Source organism: Phaseolus vulgaris, chromosome 4 (genome assembly GCF_000499845.2).
Source record: "Phaseolus vulgaris cultivar G19833 chromosome 4, P. vulgaris v2.0, whole genome shotgun sequence".
NCBI lineage: Eukaryota > Viridiplantae > Streptophyta > Magnoliopsida > Fabales > Fabaceae > Phaseolus > Phaseolus vulgaris.
The window spans coordinates 41,694,628-41,711,526 of NC_023756.2; the positions used below are offsets into that span (position 1 = coordinate 41,694,628).

The 16,899-nt window shown below is 36.6% G+C and overlaps 1 protein-coding gene across 1 annotated transcript; it reads right to left on the bottom strand.

Annotated features, from left to right (window-relative positions):
• Positions 1-11,653: 11,653 nt before the first annotated feature.
• LOC137838837 (uncharacterized) lies at positions 11,654-12,341 on the bottom strand. The gene is made up of 2 exons (XM_068648057.1): positions 12,195-12,341; positions 11,654-12,088 (listed from the first exon to the last, which is right to left on the bottom strand). The coding sequence occupies exons 1-2, from the start codon at positions 12,339-12,341 to the stop codon at positions 11,654-11,656; spliced, it is 582 nt and encodes a 193-aa protein (XP_068504158.1).
• Between the last annotated feature and the right edge of the window lie 4,558 nt (positions 12,342-16,899).

Sequence of the window (16,899 nt, forward strand, 5' to 3'; positions counted from 1 at the left end):
ACCAAGCCTTCAACATCCTTCAAAGGGTTTGCATTCTTCAAAGCTTTAACACCACTTGGTTCAACAATCTCCCCCTATTTGATGAAGACAAATCCCTGATGCTTGTGTTTGATCTGATTGAATCTGAAGCAGTACCTGCAAAAGTAGCATTTATACTATCCAATGCTTCTTACAGCAGCAGGTCAGATTTTTATACATTCAAAGCATAAAACATGATAAAAAATCGGTAGTTTACACGAAACAATCGGTTGTTTCTATCAGCAGCAACAAAAAACAACTTTAAATCAGAGATTTTAACAGTTTATACAGTTTTAGATAAAGATATACAAGAACCAATTAATTCTCCCCCTATTTGTCTTCAGAAATAGACTTTTAGTATGTATCAAAACAAATTTAGGAGAGATTATTAAGATCAAGGATACCTAACTCATTTCTTAAGAAGAAAAACCTCTCTTTTGGTAATGGTTTCGTGAAGATGTCAGCTAACTACAGTTTGGTCTCCACAAACTTTACTTCACAGTTCCTATTGTTTACATGATCCCTGATGAAATGATGTCTTATCTCAATATGTTTGGTCCTTGAGTGCTGAATCTGATTTTTGGTAAGATTGATGGCACTTGTGTTATCACACATCAAAGGAACCTTGCTGATTTGTAATCCAAAGTCTACAAGTTGTTGTTTGAGCTACAAAATCTGTGCACAACAGCTCCCAGCAGCAATATACTCAGCCTCAACAGTAGAGAGAGCAACACATGCTTGCTTCTTACTATGCCATGAGATTAGGCTTGAGCCAAGAAGGTGACAAGTGCCACTTGTGCTCTTTCTATCTAGCTTGCAACCTGCAAAGTCAGAATCTGAATAACCAATTAAATGAATTGGAGAGTGAGAAGGATACCATAACCCAACAAATGATGTTCCTTTGAGATATTTCAGAATTCTTTTTGCAGCTTTGAAGTGCGACTCTTTAGGATTTGCTTGATATCTTGCACATAGACACATCGCAAACATGATGTCCGGCCTACTAGCTGTTAGATAAAGCAAAGAGCCAATCAATCCTCTGTATTTTGTTTGATCTACATTCTTTCCAGCAGCATCAACATCCATGTAACAGCTTGATGACATTGGAGTGCTTGCTTCTTTGCAACTCTTCATTTCAAATTTCTTGAGAATCTCCTTCCAATACTTTGATTGACATAGAAAGATCCCATCCTTTGTTTGCTTAACCTGCAATCCAAGAAAGAAAGACAGTTCTCCCACCATAGACATTTCAAACTCACCTTTCATTGCAGCCACAAATTCTTCACATAAACTATCTTGTGTAGCACCAAAGATGATGTCATCAACATAGATTTGCACAAGAATTATTTCTGCATTTGACTTTTTGATGAAGAGAGTCTTGTCTACCATTCCCCTTTCATAACCATGAGATAGCAGAAAGTTGCTAAGCCTCTCATACCACTATCTTGGAGCTTGCTTCAGTCCATACAAAGCTTTCTTCAACTTGAAGACATGGTTGGGATAGTTATGATCTTCAAAGCCCGGTGGTTGATCTACATAAACTTCCTCATTGATGTAGCCATTCAAGAAGGCACTCTTGACATCCATTTGGAAGAGTTTGAAACCACTCATACAAGCAAAAGCCAACAGCAGTCTTACAACTTCCAATCTAGCAACAGGAGCAAAGGTTTCACCATAATCTATGCCCTCCTCTTGATTGTAGCGCTTGGCAACTAGCCTTGCTTTGTTCCTTGTGATCACACCATCTTCATCTAACTTGTTCTTGAAAACCCATTTCGAACCAATAATATTCATTACATCAGTTCTAGGGACAAGAAACCATACCTCATTCCTTGCAAACTGATTCAACTCTTCATGCATAGCTTCAACCCACTTCTCATCCTTGAGAGCTTCCTCAATTGACTTTGGTTCAATTTGAGAGACAAAAGTTGTGTGCCTGCAGAAGTTTGAGATGGAGCTACGTGTGGAGACACATTCCTTTATCTGCCCTATGATGTTTTCCACTGACAGATCTCTAGGAATCCTCCACTCTTTGGGCAGCTCACTCTGTTGCAGAATTTCAATCGGTTGTTTCTGCGAATCAACCGGTTGTTTTTCTGCACAGATTTCCAGCTTCTCCAAACTGATGCTCTGTTCATCTTCTTCAGCACTGGTCTTTGGGATTTGATTGTTTCTGCGATCTACCTCATCAAAGACAACGTGAACTGATTCTGCTACAGTCATCAACCTCTTTTTGTAGACTCTATATGCATGACTTGTGAGTGAATACTCTATGAAGATGCCAAGATCCGCTTTCTCATCAAACTTTCCCAAGTTTTCTTTTCCATTGTTGAGAACGAAGCAACTGCAGCTAAACACTCTGAGATGGTTGATGTTAGGCTTCCTTCCATTGAAGAGTTCATATGGAGTTTTCTTCAAGATGGGCCTAATAAGCACTCTATTCATCACATAACAAGAAGTGCTCACTGCATCCGCCCAAAAGTACTTAGGAAGAGATGATTCACTAAGCATTGTCCTTGCTAGCTCTTCAAGAGACCTGTTCTTCCTCTCTACCACAACATTCTGTTGTGGAGTCCTTGGAGCAGAGAAGTTGTGCAGAATCCCCATCTTCTCACATAATTTGCTGAACTTCTCATTTTGGAATTCTCCTCCATGATCACTTCTAATAGAACCTATGTTGTTGTTCTTTGTATTCTGCAACCTTCTTGCTAGCTTCTTGAATGCAGAAAAGGCATCACTCTTTGATTCCAAGAAAAGAGTCCAAGTGTACCTAGAAAAGTCATCAACAATAACAAGAGCATAATAATTTCCACCAAGACTCATAGTTCTTGAGGGTCCAAAGAGATCCATGTGAAGAAGTTCAAGAGGTTTCAAAGAAGAAACAACGTTTTGATTTTGAAAGAACTTTTCACTTGTTTCCCTTTTTGACATGCTTCACAAATGTGACCCCTCTCAAACTTGAGTTTTGGTAGCCCAATCACAAGATCCCTTGAAATTAACTTGTTCAAGTGATTCATGTGAATATGAGCAATTCTTCTATGCCAAAGCCAAGATTCATCTTGCTTGGATAGAAGACATCCAATTGAACATGGTGAAGAGATATCTAAAAGATACACATTATTAACTCTCTTACCTACCAACATTACCTCTTTGGTGTTGGGTAGACAGATTTCACATGTGTTTGACTTGAACATCACTTGATATCCCTTGTCACATAATTGGCTAATGCTCAACAGATTATGTTTTAGGCCTTCTACATAAAGCACATCATGGATGACCAAGATGTCTTTGTCTCCTATGGATCCTCTCCCAAGAATCCTTCCTTTGTTGTTGTCCCCATAGGTGACATATCCTTCTTGCTTAAAGAGGATGCTCAGGAACTTTGATCTATCTCCTGTCATGTGCTTGGAACATTCGCTGTCCAAGTACCATTGTTGCTTGCTTTCCTCCAAGATTTCCTACAAAAAAGATTTTCAAGTAAAAAGATTTGGTCCCCTTATGAATGTGGATCCATTTGATTTACATTCATCAATTAAATCTTTATTACACTTAGGAATCCACTTCATAAAACCCTTAGGAACAACATATTTTCTTATTTTACAGAACCTCACAGAATGACCTCTTTTCATGCAGTAAAAACATGTAACAATTGGTTGTTTCGATGGTCCAATCGATTGTTTTTCTGACATTTTCGAAAATGATTTTGAAAATCTATCTTGCTTGTTTTGTGGATTAAAACCTAATTCAGCTTTTCCAAAAACACAGTTTTGCGATGCCAAGACATTCTCAAAATTGGATTGACCTTTAGACAACTTATCCACAGTTTTAACAAGATAGTGGACCTTATTTTCAAGATATTCACAATTTTCACAAACAAGAGTATCACACTTGCAAGAGGAGTTTTTGTAGATGATTTCAAGGTTTTCAAAATCTGTTTTTGAATTTTCTAATTCCTCTTCCAATGTTTTTACTCTATTTTCAAGCCAGTTATTCTTTTCCTTAAACCGATTGTTCAAGAGGGCCAATCGGCTGGCTTCTTCATGCATTTCTTGAAAGGCTTGGAGTAATTGACCATAATTTTCAGAGTTTGAAGAGTTTGATGAACTTACACTACTTGAGTCATCCTCCTTTCTGGCCATGAAGCAAAGGTTGAGGCTCTTCTTATTTTGACTTCTTTTTCTTCTTGCTTGACTCTTTGACATTGCCTCCTTTGGTTCATTGTTTCCATGAGCAACTTTGAATGTGTCCCACATATCTAGCAGTTTTGCATTTTGATATCCTGAAAAATTCATTAGTATCTAGTGCAAAAGCTATTATGTTTTGAGCAGTACAATCAAGCTTGGCCATCTTACATTCATCATTGGTTCATTGAGACCAAGGTTTTGCAATGAAAGAACCATTCTTTTTAAACTTTGGAATGTAAGGACCATTCTCAATTGAGTCCCAAATTCCTTGATCAATAGATTCCACAAAGATTTTTATTCTGGCTTCCCAGTATTTGTAATTCAATCCACAGAATAAAGGTGGTTTGTAGATTGAAGCACATTCCTCAAAAGATTGTTTTCCAGCCATAGAAAAAAGATTTTTGGATAAACTTGAGTAACTTTCAAGAACCAAGCTCTTATACCAATTGTTAGACTATATGGCTTTAAACTAGAGGGGGGGGGGGGGGGTGAATTGTTTAAAGAGAGTTTTCGCAAAAATTTAAGCCTTGAATGAAATTACTTCGAGAAGACCTTGATTAAGAAATCAGTTTTTCAAAACACACAGCTTAAAGCACTGCACCCGTAAAACAATCGGTTGTTTATACTAGTTAACAAATATCAAAACTGAATTTTAAAGAGTTAGGGATAGAGAAAATGTACACAGATGTTTATACTGGTTCACTCTAAACCCAGAGCTACATCCAGTCTTCTCAGAAACTACTGAGGAATTCCACTAAACAATCACACCTAGATCACTTACACCACAACCAAGAAAGTGATCTTGATCCCCTCAAGACACACACTTCTCTTGGCCAACACACCAACACTAAGAATGCTGATCTTGATCCCCTCAAGAACACACAACAATCCTCAGCAAACACACAGAAACAGATGTTCAACAGAATTCAAGAATTACACTTGTTACAGAAGTAAATCTGAAATCAATACAAGCAAAATTCCTATATCACACACTTTGATCAATCTCAATCTCTAAGAAATCTCAATTCTTTGAAAAACTCAAAAACTTGTGTTCAAAATCTTATTACTCAAATCTGTTTTTCTGAATATATTCAAAGATATTGTTTGTTATCAAATCTTAACAAACTTATTCATTGCATTTAAAAGATTGGTCAAAGCATTAAAGACTGGAGCGTAATCAATTAAAAACATTTAAAGCTCAGTCAAAGATAAAACAATTTTTCTATTATGGTACCAAAACAAACAATCGGTTATTTCCTCGAATCAATCGATTGTTTTGGTTTTAACAGCTCAACCATTTAAAAAACAGTTTTCAATCTTTTCTAAAAACATCTAAGTATAAAACAATCGGTTGTTTCGACAAAACAATCGGTTGTTTTTCACTTAGTTTAAAAAACACTTTTCTTTTAAAAAGATTGAGAATGCCTATGCTTTGGATTCAATCAAAGAGTGAATTACATACACAATCTACCCCAGATCCTAACTAAGACAGCTCAGCAACGAGAAGCACAGTCAAGCCTTCAACATCCCTCAAAGGGTTTGGATTCTTCAAAGCTTGAACACCACTTGGTTCAACAACATCCAGTCTTCCCAGAAACCACTGGGGAATCCACTAAGCAATCAACCCTAGATTACTTACAACACCACCAAAGAAGTGACCTTGATCCCCTCAAGACACACACTTCCTTTGGCTCAACACAACACCACTAAGAATGCTGATCTTGACAACCTCAAGAACACACAACACTTCTCAGCTATACACACAGAGTTTTGTTCAAAGGTACAAATGATTACACTTTTTACAGAACAGATCTGAAATCAATACAAGATGAAAATCCTATATCACACTCTCTTTGGTCCAAGCAATCTCAAAGCAATCTCTAACTCTTTCAAAAGCAAAATCAGTGAAAAACTCAAATTTGTTTTTCTTTGATTAAAACTTAGTTGTTTGTTACATTAAGTGAACAAACTATTTATTGCTTTCAAAGACTGATCAAAGCATTTAAAACTGGAGCGTATTTAGTTATAAAATCATTTAATGCTCAGTCAAAGCACAAAACAGTTTTCTGTTATGGTCCCAAAATAAACAATCGGTTGTTTTCACGAATCAATCGGTTGCTTTGGTTTGACAGCAAGTCAACCATCAAAAACAGTTTTCAACCTTTCTAAAAATACCTAAGTATAAAACAATCGGTTGTTTCGACAAAACAATAGGTTGTTTTTCACTTAGTTTGAAAAACACTTTTCAATTAAAAGGTTTGAGAGTGCTTAAGCTTTGGATTCAATCAAGAGTGGATTTACACATAAAATCTACCCCAGATCCTATCTAAAGACAACTCATCAACAACAAGCACATCCAGCCTTTCATCAACCTTCAAAGGGTTTGGATTCTTCAAAGCTTGACCACACTTGATTCAACAATCTCCCCCTATTTGATGAAGACAAATCCCTGGTTGCTTGTGTTGGATTTGATTGAATCTGAAGCAGTTCCTGCAAGACAAAGTTTAAGCAAAGCACAATATCTCTGATATAGGGTTAGAGTAAAAACAGAAACAGTATATCAACAGTTCTAAAACCAACAGAAATAAGACTTACTTAAAACATCCATAAACCACATAGAGTTTTGCAGAAATTAAAGGATAATGAAAGACAACACAACATAAATCTCCCCCTATTTGTCTTCACAAATAGACAAAAAGAAGAGATGAAGAGATAATTGTTCCAGATCATACAAAAATTTAAAACAAAAACAATTAAACTGATACAAGACCAAAAAAAGTCGGTTATCTCGTGAATTCAACCGGTTGTTTTTCCTTTAATCTTCCTTGTCATACTGGAGTTCAAAGATTTGATTCTGAACAACTTCTATCTGTTCATCCAAGGTCATGAACCATGTATCCATGTTGTTGAGCCTGTTATCTATATTTTGGAAGTTGCTTACACACAAATCATGAAGATTTCTTTGATTCTCGGCAAATCCATCAAGCCTATTGACCATGTATCTTTCAAAAGAAGACATGGATGGCATTTCATCTCCTTGATTCTATGCACTAGTTCCAACTCCTAGATTGGTTTCAGGTTGCTCTTCATGGTGAAAATCTATGTCAGCAGCTTGATCTTATTCATCAAAATCAGCAGCTGCAGCACTTGATGAGGCACCATGATCACCATCTTTGCTCACTCATTTGCCACCTATTTTGGTAAATCCTATCTTGCTAAGAGAACCATTGTTCATCTCTTGAGTTGACTTAACCAAGTCAGATGTCTCATCTTCCAGATTCACTTCAAAATAAAGTAGAAATTTAGAGATCAAAACAACATAGGGATAATGATAATCACTTAACCTCATGGCTTTTTGCATGTGCTCTTTGATGATGTGGATCTTATTGATTTTGATCTTCTTCATGATGCAGTAGATGTACACTAGGTCTTCTTCTGTAAGAACAGAATGATTGCTCCCTCTTAGAGTAAGGATCCAAGTTACAATAAGAGCAAGCAATCTCTCATCTAGCCTTAAGCCTCCAACCGAACAAGTTCTTACTTGGGCATTTTTGATTCTTCAAGCAAATCTTGTAGTATTGGATTTTGTTGAAATCCTCCATTACTCCAAGATTTCCCTTGTTGATCCTTAGGCCAGCATACTTTAGACCAGCAACAACAGTCCACACATCATAGGTGATCTCCATGTCACCCCCCTTTACATAAGAAACAAGGTTGTTTCCCTCAAACTTGAGGTTGGTGTAGAACACCCGAATCAAATCAAGGTAGATGTTTCCCTTCATCTCCAAGAACCTTCTTAGAGATTGATCTTTGAGCAGCTTCCTCACATTATCTAGCTTTTGGCTTTTCAGCCAATCAAAGGAAACAACTTTGGGGTTGTTTATCACCTTTGTGCTAGTTTCAAACCTATACCTTTCAATGAGCTCATTGTCTCTAGAAAACTAGCCCTCTAATCTCCCTCCAGACCTCATTGCTCTGGTTTTGACCCTCTTTGATGTAGGAGGAGTTGATTCCATGACAGCAGAAAAAGGGGCAAAGAAAACTCACACAAGGAGAACAAGAGATGTTGCAAGAGATGGCTCAACTCGTTGTTCTTGTGAGAGTGAACAGCTGCAACATAATTTAAAGAAGAAACAGAACCAAACTGCATTCAATGACGTGAGTGGATTTCAGTTTTTCAGAGAGAAAAGACTTGACCAAGACCTGCACAGAAAACGTCAGAAAATCACATGGTCATCACATGTGATCTTTGACTAGTCATAAAAGCTCTTAAATTTTCAAGATTTTGGAATATATTCCTTTATGACATGTTGTAACTTCTTTCAGAACATAATCAACTTTCAACACTGCTTCATTGACCAAGGATTCTTTCATAATTGTGATCTGCAACACCCAAAAATCAAAAGGAAATTAAATTCATTCCTTCACAGTGCTGTCAGACACAAAACAATCGGTTGTTTTGAGGAAACAATCGGTTGTTTTTCTGCAGCAGTAAAACAGATTTTGAAAATTTAATCATGAGCAGAAAGAATTCTAAACAGATGTATATGAGCATTTTAAAAGAGATATTTAAGCATGAATATGAATTAAAAAAAGGAATTAAAGATAGATATAAGGAAGGTCTTATCCTTTGTGATGTTCCTTCAATGAGTCATATGCCTTTTGATCAAGAAGCCTTTTTTGACTATTGAGAGCCTTGGACTGATACATAATATTGATTCAGCTTCAATGTTAATCTTTTTCTTCCAAGAACTTGATCAGATGACTGACTTCCTCATATTCCTTTAGATTCCCTGCATAAACATGAATTCAAGCAACAAGGTTTGGCCCCTTACAAATTTGGGTCCATTTGGTTTACTGTTTTCATTTGAAACCTCACAACCTTTAGGAATCCATTTCATAAAGTCTCTGGGAACTGAAAATTTTCTTATTTTGCAGAATCTAACATAATGACCTTTCTTCATGCAATAAAAGCATGTAACAACCGGTTGTTTCGACTTAACAATCAGTTGTTTTACTGGTTTTCTTGAAAAACTTTTTGAAAACTTATCTTGCTTGTTTTGGGGATTAAAACCTAATCCAACTCTTCCAAAAACACAGTTTTGAGATGCCAAGACATTCTCAAAGTTGAATTTTCCTTTAAAAAGCTTATCCACAGTACTTACAAGATAATGCACTTTCCTTTCAAGATTTTCACAATTTTCACAAATGAGAGTGTCACACTTGCAAGAAGAGTTTTTGCAATGTGTTTCTAGTTTTTCAAAATCCCTTTTAGATTTTTCCAGCTCTTCTTCAAGTGCCTTCACTCTCTTTTCAAGCCAGTTGTTAAGATCTTTCAATCGGTTATTTGAAAGAACCAATCGATTAGCTTCATCATGTGTTTCTTGAAAAACTTCAAGCAGTTCACTATAATTTTGTTCATTTAAAGAAGCACATGAACTTACCTCACTTGAGCTACAAGACTCATCATCTCCTTCAGCAATCAAGCATATGTTTGTTTTTTCTTCTTCACTTGATGAGGAGACTTCATTCTCATCCCAAGCTATGTAGGCCCTTTTTGTCTTTCCCTTCTTTTCTTTGTAGCTTGACTTCTTCTCCTTGCTCTCTTTTTTTGGCAATCTGCCTTTATGTGCCCTTGCTCACCACAACCAAAACAGGTATAGTTATTGGAATTAAAATCATTGGATTTTTTGTTTCCATACCTTTCTTTGTTGGTGTCTTTGTTGCGGTTCCTTTTCAAGAATTTGCTAAACTTTCTGGATAGCAAACTAAGGTTCTCTTCATCACTATCATCACTGGATTCTTGCTTGCTTTTGTGTTTGACAGCTTTCAAGGCAATACTCCTTACATGCTTGTCTGCGCTTTCTTGAACATTGAGTCGATTCATTTCTAACTCATGTTCCCTAAGCTTGCCAAGCAAAGAAGCCATACTCAATGATGTTAGATCTTTAGATTTAGATATAGCAGTTACCTTAGGTTGTCAAGACCTATCAAGACACTTGAGGATCTTGATGTTTAGCTCTTCTTTTTCAAGGTTTTGTCAAGGCTCATGAGATGATTGATGATGTGCGTGAACCTTTTCTGAACTTCAGCAATTGTCTCACCCTTGAGCATTCTGAACATTTCATATCTTGGATTAGAGTATGCTTCCTAGATCTTTTCACCTCATTGGTACCTTCATGAGTTACCTCCAAGGTGTCCCACATTTCCTTTGCTGATTTGCATTGAGAGACCCTAAAAAATTCATTTGAATTCAAGGCAGAAGTTATTATGTTTTTAGCAATGCAATCAAATTTGGCCTTCTTACTTTAAGAATCAGTCCATTGAGACCAAGGTTTTTCAATGCAAGATCCATCTTTTTCAAATTTTGGAACAAATGGGCCATTTTCAATTGCATCTCAAATACCTTTGTCAAATGATTCTACAAAGATTTTTATTCTGACTTTCCAAAATTGGTAGTTCAAACCACAAAACAGAGGTGGTCTGTTGATTGAAGCACCTTCCCCAAAAGGTAGTCTATCAGCCATTTAAAAACAGTTTAGGATCACAGTTGAATAAATTTCAAGAACCAAGCTCTGATACCAATTGTAAGAATGTATGACTTTAAACTAGAGGGGGATGAATGGTTTAAAGAGGATTTTCGTAAACTTTTAAGTCTAGAATGAAATTACTTCGAGAAAACTTGAATCAAAATTCAGTTTGCAAAAAACCCAAAGCAAATAAGCACAACACCAGAAAAACAATCGGTTGTTTATACCAGTTCACAAATATAAAACTGAAATTAAAGAGTTTAAGGATAGAGAGAATGCACACAGAGGTTTATACTGGTTCACTCTTAACCAAGAGCTACATCCAGTCTTCCCAGAAACCACTGGGGAATCCACTAAGCAATCAACCCTAGATTACTTACAACACCACCAGAGAAGTGACTTTGATCCCCTCAAGACACACACTTCCTTTGGCTCAGCACAACACCACTAAGAATGCTGATCTTGACAACCTCAAGAACACACAACACTTCTCAGGTATACACACAGAGTTTTTTTTCAAAGTTACAAAGGATTACACTTGTTACAGAACAGATCTGAAATCAATACAAGATGAAAATCCTATATCCTCTCCCTCAAGAAAACTAATTGGCAATCATCAATGACCAGGGGTAGAACCCTCTTGATACGACCTGATAACACCTTGGTACTGATTTTATGCAACACGCCCACTAAAGAGATAGGTCTATACTGGTCCAGGCTTATAGGGTCATTCACTTTAGGAATGAGGGCAATGAAGGATGCATTATATCCTTTCGGAAAGCCCTTCGTTTCATGAAAAGCAAGCACAACTTCCATGATATCCGACTTGAGAGTATCCCATCAAGACTTAATAAAACTGATACTAAACCCATTCGGACCAGGGCTTTTGGAACCATCACATTGCCACACCACTTCTTTTACTTATTCCTTAGAAAAACCAGTGATCAAGCTCAAACTATCCTCTAGAGAAAAAGATTTGAAGTCTACAGAAGTAGGCTTAACACCAAGGTCATTAGAAGTCACAAATCTTCCTTCAAACATCTTTTTGGCTTCCCACCTCACAACCTGGGTATCCTCACACCACTGATTCCCTACCTCAACCCCTTTGACCTCATTCCTAAGTCTTTGCCATCTTATTACCGAGTGGTAATATTTAGAGTTGGAATCTCCATGTATAAGCCAAGAAGCTCTAGCTTTTTGCGTGCATAGGGATTCAATCTTGTTGTCAGTCACTTTCAGTTGACTAATAAGCTCCATTCTTTTCAACTGTGCTTCCTTGTTGAGGTCACTATAATTATCTCGTATATCAAAAGCCTCAATATCCTTCAATAATCTCTTCTTACTTGAATCCAAACACTTCACGATTCCACACTTTGAGATCAAACTTAAACATTTTCAACTTGTCTTTAAGCTTAGAAATATTATTTCCCTGTATAGAGAAAGAGTTCCATCTATTGCTGACCCACTCCTTGAACCCCAACTCCAAGAGCCAAGCATCAATAGACCTAAAAGGCTTTGGGCCCCAATCTTTGACCATTGATTTAACCACTAACGTGCAGTGGTCCAACACCACTCTTGGTTGGACATATTGCTTGCTCATAGGCCACATTTGAAGTCACTCCTCTGTAACTAAGACCTTGTCTAATCTACTTTTAGCAGTTCCATTTGATTTGAACCAAGTGAACCTCATACCGACAAACGAGAACTCCAACAAGAAGTTTCTAGCAATGAAGTTGTTGAAGCTAGTAATCTCGTTCTTTTGTCCACCCTTTTCCTTTGTTCCTTTCCTTTCAGACGCATGTCTAACAACATTGAAATCGCCACACACACACCACGCAAAGTTTTGGTGTTCTTTTATGATATTCATCAGCTCCTCCCATAGAGTCCACCTTATCATTCAAATTACAAGTTGCATACACATTGATCAATGCACACTTGAAGCATGACTTGATATGTTGGTCGAGCAAAGCTATAAAACCCTTTCCCATCACTTTATCATCAAGTTGAAACATGTCTTTGTGCCACGTAGTTAACAAACTCTCAGTCCCATTTAGATCCTCATTATGTACCCAACCAACGTTGCAATCCCCCATAGAGAAAAACATTTGGAATCGGACATAACAGACGTTTTAATCTTTTGAAGGCATAACATATCCCCTCCCTCCTTAGCAAGAATTTGTTTGAGATAACCATATTTGTCTCTACCAAAATCCTCTAATATTAAGGTTGACAATAATCATCAATACCCACCTTCGTTACCTTCCTCATCCTTCTTCTTAACCTCAGCATCCCGATCTTCTATACGTTCAATTTCCTCAATAACTGCATTCTCCTCCCTACAACAAGACACCCCAAGAATTTTACCTAGCTCCCACAACTTAGAAGGTTCGTCTGTGAACTCAACATTCCAGAATTTGTCATTGCAAATGCCGAAATCCCCATCGGTGAGAGTATTAGAATTAATGCTCAATCTAAATGAAGAATTGATACCCATATGAAGAGACCCTACACCCCCTTTTGGTCTCCATATTTGCTACACACGGGACTCCCCAGCCTCCCATAGTGATCGCATTTGTCTTACCCTTATGGGTGTATTGTATATATCCCTTGCCAACACACTTGCATCCCCCATCTGCTCACAATGAACGACCTGGTCTCCAACTTCCATGTTTAAATCTTCCCTACCGCATCCATCACCATTTGATCGATATTGGGATCCTTCTTCAAGCTCGACCTTCCTTTGTGACTCTGGTCCACATCAATAGTTTTACCATGCGATCCTTGTGCCAACTTCACCGGTGGAGTCGACGGAGACAAAGTTCCCTGCATGGTTCGCGTCGTCAGTGCCTGTTCTAGTGAAGAGAAAGGCAGCGACCGCATCGACTCCGAAGACGACGGTGGCGTGATCCCAATCAAACCCTCACCGACACCCATGTTAGGAACGCCCTGCCTTATTTCGCCTAAAACTATTCATATACCTCCTCTCTCCATTAAAATCTCCATCACAATTTGGGTTGACCAAAAGTTTTCCACTTCCACCCCCTTATACTTGGGTTGTGACCCACCTTGATTGGGCCTCACTCACACTGAGCCTTGTTTGACTGCCTCTAGATGCCTTTATTGCCTCAATTAGGTTAAACAATGCTACTTGGATAGGGTTAGATAAGTTGGCAGGGTTGACTCCACGTGGCACAGGAAAAGCTGCCTTCCCTGTGGGCATTGCCTCTTTTGTGCTTAAAGGAGCACCTTCCGCCTACACCCCAAAAGGAGGCTCTGGTTCTTCCTCTCTATACTCATTTTTTGTGTTTTGTGGTTCCCTCTCCCCTCCACCTTCGTTAGCCTTCTCCGGCCAAAACGGATGTCTCTCCCCCTTGCCTATCCCTTCCGTCACAACTCTGCACAGACATATGAGTCTCCTCGAAGAAAGAGTCCTCCGACTGAGCGCTTTCAGATTAGGCGTAACGGTTGTAGTTGCATTTACACGACCTTCCTTCGTTGCTTGGATTCTCTTCTTCAATGTAGATATTGTAATCAATACCATTGATTTTGAATCTCTTGGTTACCCTTGCGTTGCATGACTTAAGCATCTGCACTTGTACTCTTGCATATTCCAGAATTTCCCAAGTCTCCATGATTTCATCAACAAATACCAAAGAGCCGAACTCTTCCACCACTTTTGATAGGCAATCCTTGTTCCAATGAGAAAGGGAAAGTTCGTAACATCTTACCCAGACAATTTTGTGGTCAACTACCAAAGACTCAGACCACGGATCAATGATCTTAAGAAAACTCTCAAACCATTCTTTATTGTGCTTAATCAGATCATCCATACGTTCACCCCCCTTTGGCGTTAGGAGGACCAAATTATCTCCTAGGAACCGCACCTTAATCATATTCAACCCTTCCTTAACAACTTCATCACACAATTGATCATAGCTAACATCTGGAGACAAATGCCTGACTACACTGTTTACCATCCATGGCAAAACTTGGTGTTGGGTGTCAATAACGGGCCCTTTCCATTGTTCTTTAGCCAATCTTCTCACCTCTTCTGCATAGGATTGTCCCTTTGTGCACCCTTCGGACCTCCTTCCCTTCCTTTTCTCTCCATACCACCGACCTTTTGTGCCTCCTTGCCTCACCCCATGTTCATAAGGTTTTTTATCCTCCTTGAAAGAATTCTTCAAGTTGTCAAGAATAAAAGCATTTTGTTTACTGACCTCTCTATGCCTTCCAGCCTTCTGTTCTGCCACATCTCTTCTATATTTAGGGATGTTAACATGTAACTTCATGTTGCCCAACTCCCTCTCAAGTCTTCCCGCATTTTCCACGTCAAAAAGTATAACAAAACCAAATCTTCTTCCCCATCTATTGAGTCTTTGAGAAATGAAAACCTCTTTCACCCTAGCCCACCTTTAACAAGTCTTAATCATATCATTTTCCCTACAACTATTTAGGAAATTTGAGAAGGTGGTAAAAATGCTTGAAGATTGAAGTGGCTTGGTCCTCTCTGGTCTCTCCCATCTTTTGCTCGCCATATTTTCTTCTTTTATAACTTTTTCAATTTTTCTTTGTTTGAATCTAGCAAACATGAGATTTTATCATTATTTCACCATTCTGTCTCTCTCTAACTTTGTTGTGGACAACTAGTTTGGAGGAATATACTTTAAAGTCAATCATACATCCATAAAACAATAATTTATTCAAAATATTTAAAGCATAAAGTTAGGTACATAGACCAATTAGAGAAAGAGAAAGAAAAAGTTGTTAATTTGTATTTCAACGATTGTCAAGATTTGAGTTGCAAAATTTCCTCAACATCAATAATCCCTTGTTTGAACACAACACAGTTTCTATGTTTCTATGTTTCCATATTTATCATACTATTGCAAACCATTCAATTTGTCAATTTTGCTCTTTACTCAACAATGCTAAAGAAAATTGCTAAAAACGATTAAAGAAATTACTGTGTTGGACTCTCTGAATGCACATAAAACAAGAGTTCCACACTTCAATATGTCACGATCCAAAAATAAATAAATATTTTCATAAAATTATAAAATTTTAATTTCTTAAAAATTTACTCTGAGAACATATTTTATCATAAAATATTATAAATTCTCATTAGAAATAAATTATCATCGTAAAATTTTATATAAGAGCATATTCTAAATAATTGAAATATACATAAATAAGTACATAAAAATATTTATATTTTTATATCCATTGAAAATTTGGTGATAATATAGCTGCCAATAATAAATATCTAGTTTCCTTTGCTTTAACTATTTTCTCCTTAATTTTTGAAAAGTGTTTGTGTACGTTAGATGAGGTTATGAATACAGTAAATGTTTTGCATCAAGATAATAAACCAATTTTTATGCACGTGATAGTGTATCTAAACTTATAACATAAATATTTTCTTCTATCTTTCTAATATATCAACATTTATGGTTATTGAGAATAAACAATTAAATCGATAACAGCTACTTTATGTTTTTTAAGAGAGATACTTTATAGTAGACCTAGGGTTATTTCTAACTGAATTCAATAATTAATTAGAAATTATTTTTACAGTACAAGGCAACTAATTTATTTGCGATCAAATTGCTTAATTCAATTTATTTTCTTGCCAATTCATTTTTTTCCAAAATACATTTTACTTCTAACTAGAACTGAATTTTACATTTCAACAATTCATTATTTTATTTTAAAAAAATGAGCATAATACACTATAAGAAAATCATGAAATAGAAACCAATTTATAGAAACCAAAATAATTAGTTGCAATAGTAACTAAATTAGAGACATTTTAGAAACTAAAAAGAAATTTGGTTTCTAAATTAATTTCTATTATTTTTTATTATTGTTAAATAGTTTCTAAATTGGTATCTAATTAGCAACCAAGGTTTTTGCTACCAAATTTAGAAACTAAATAATTGATAGTTAAAACCTTAGTAGCTAATTAGATACCAATTTAGAAACTATTTAACAATAATAGAAACTAATTTAGAAATCAATTTTTTTTTTGGTTTCTAAGATGGTCTCTATTTTAGTTCTTATTGTAACTAATTATTTTTGTCTCTAAAAATTGGTTTCTATTTCATGATTTTCTTATAGTGATATTATTTTTATTTCACCATTTCACAGAGATATATAAATATATA

What these genes read in the sequence shown, in the direction of transcription:
- LOC137838837 (XM_068648057.1), bottom strand. Translation starts at nt 12,341, where the DNA reads ATGTGGCCTATGAGCAAGCAATATGTCCAACCAAGAGTGGTGTTGGAC. An exon ending in AGTTGGGGTTCAAGGAGTGG is followed by an intron (nt 12,089 to 12,194) that starts GTCAGCAATAGA and finishes GGAATCGTGAAG; the next exon opens with TGTTTGGATTCAAGTAAGAA.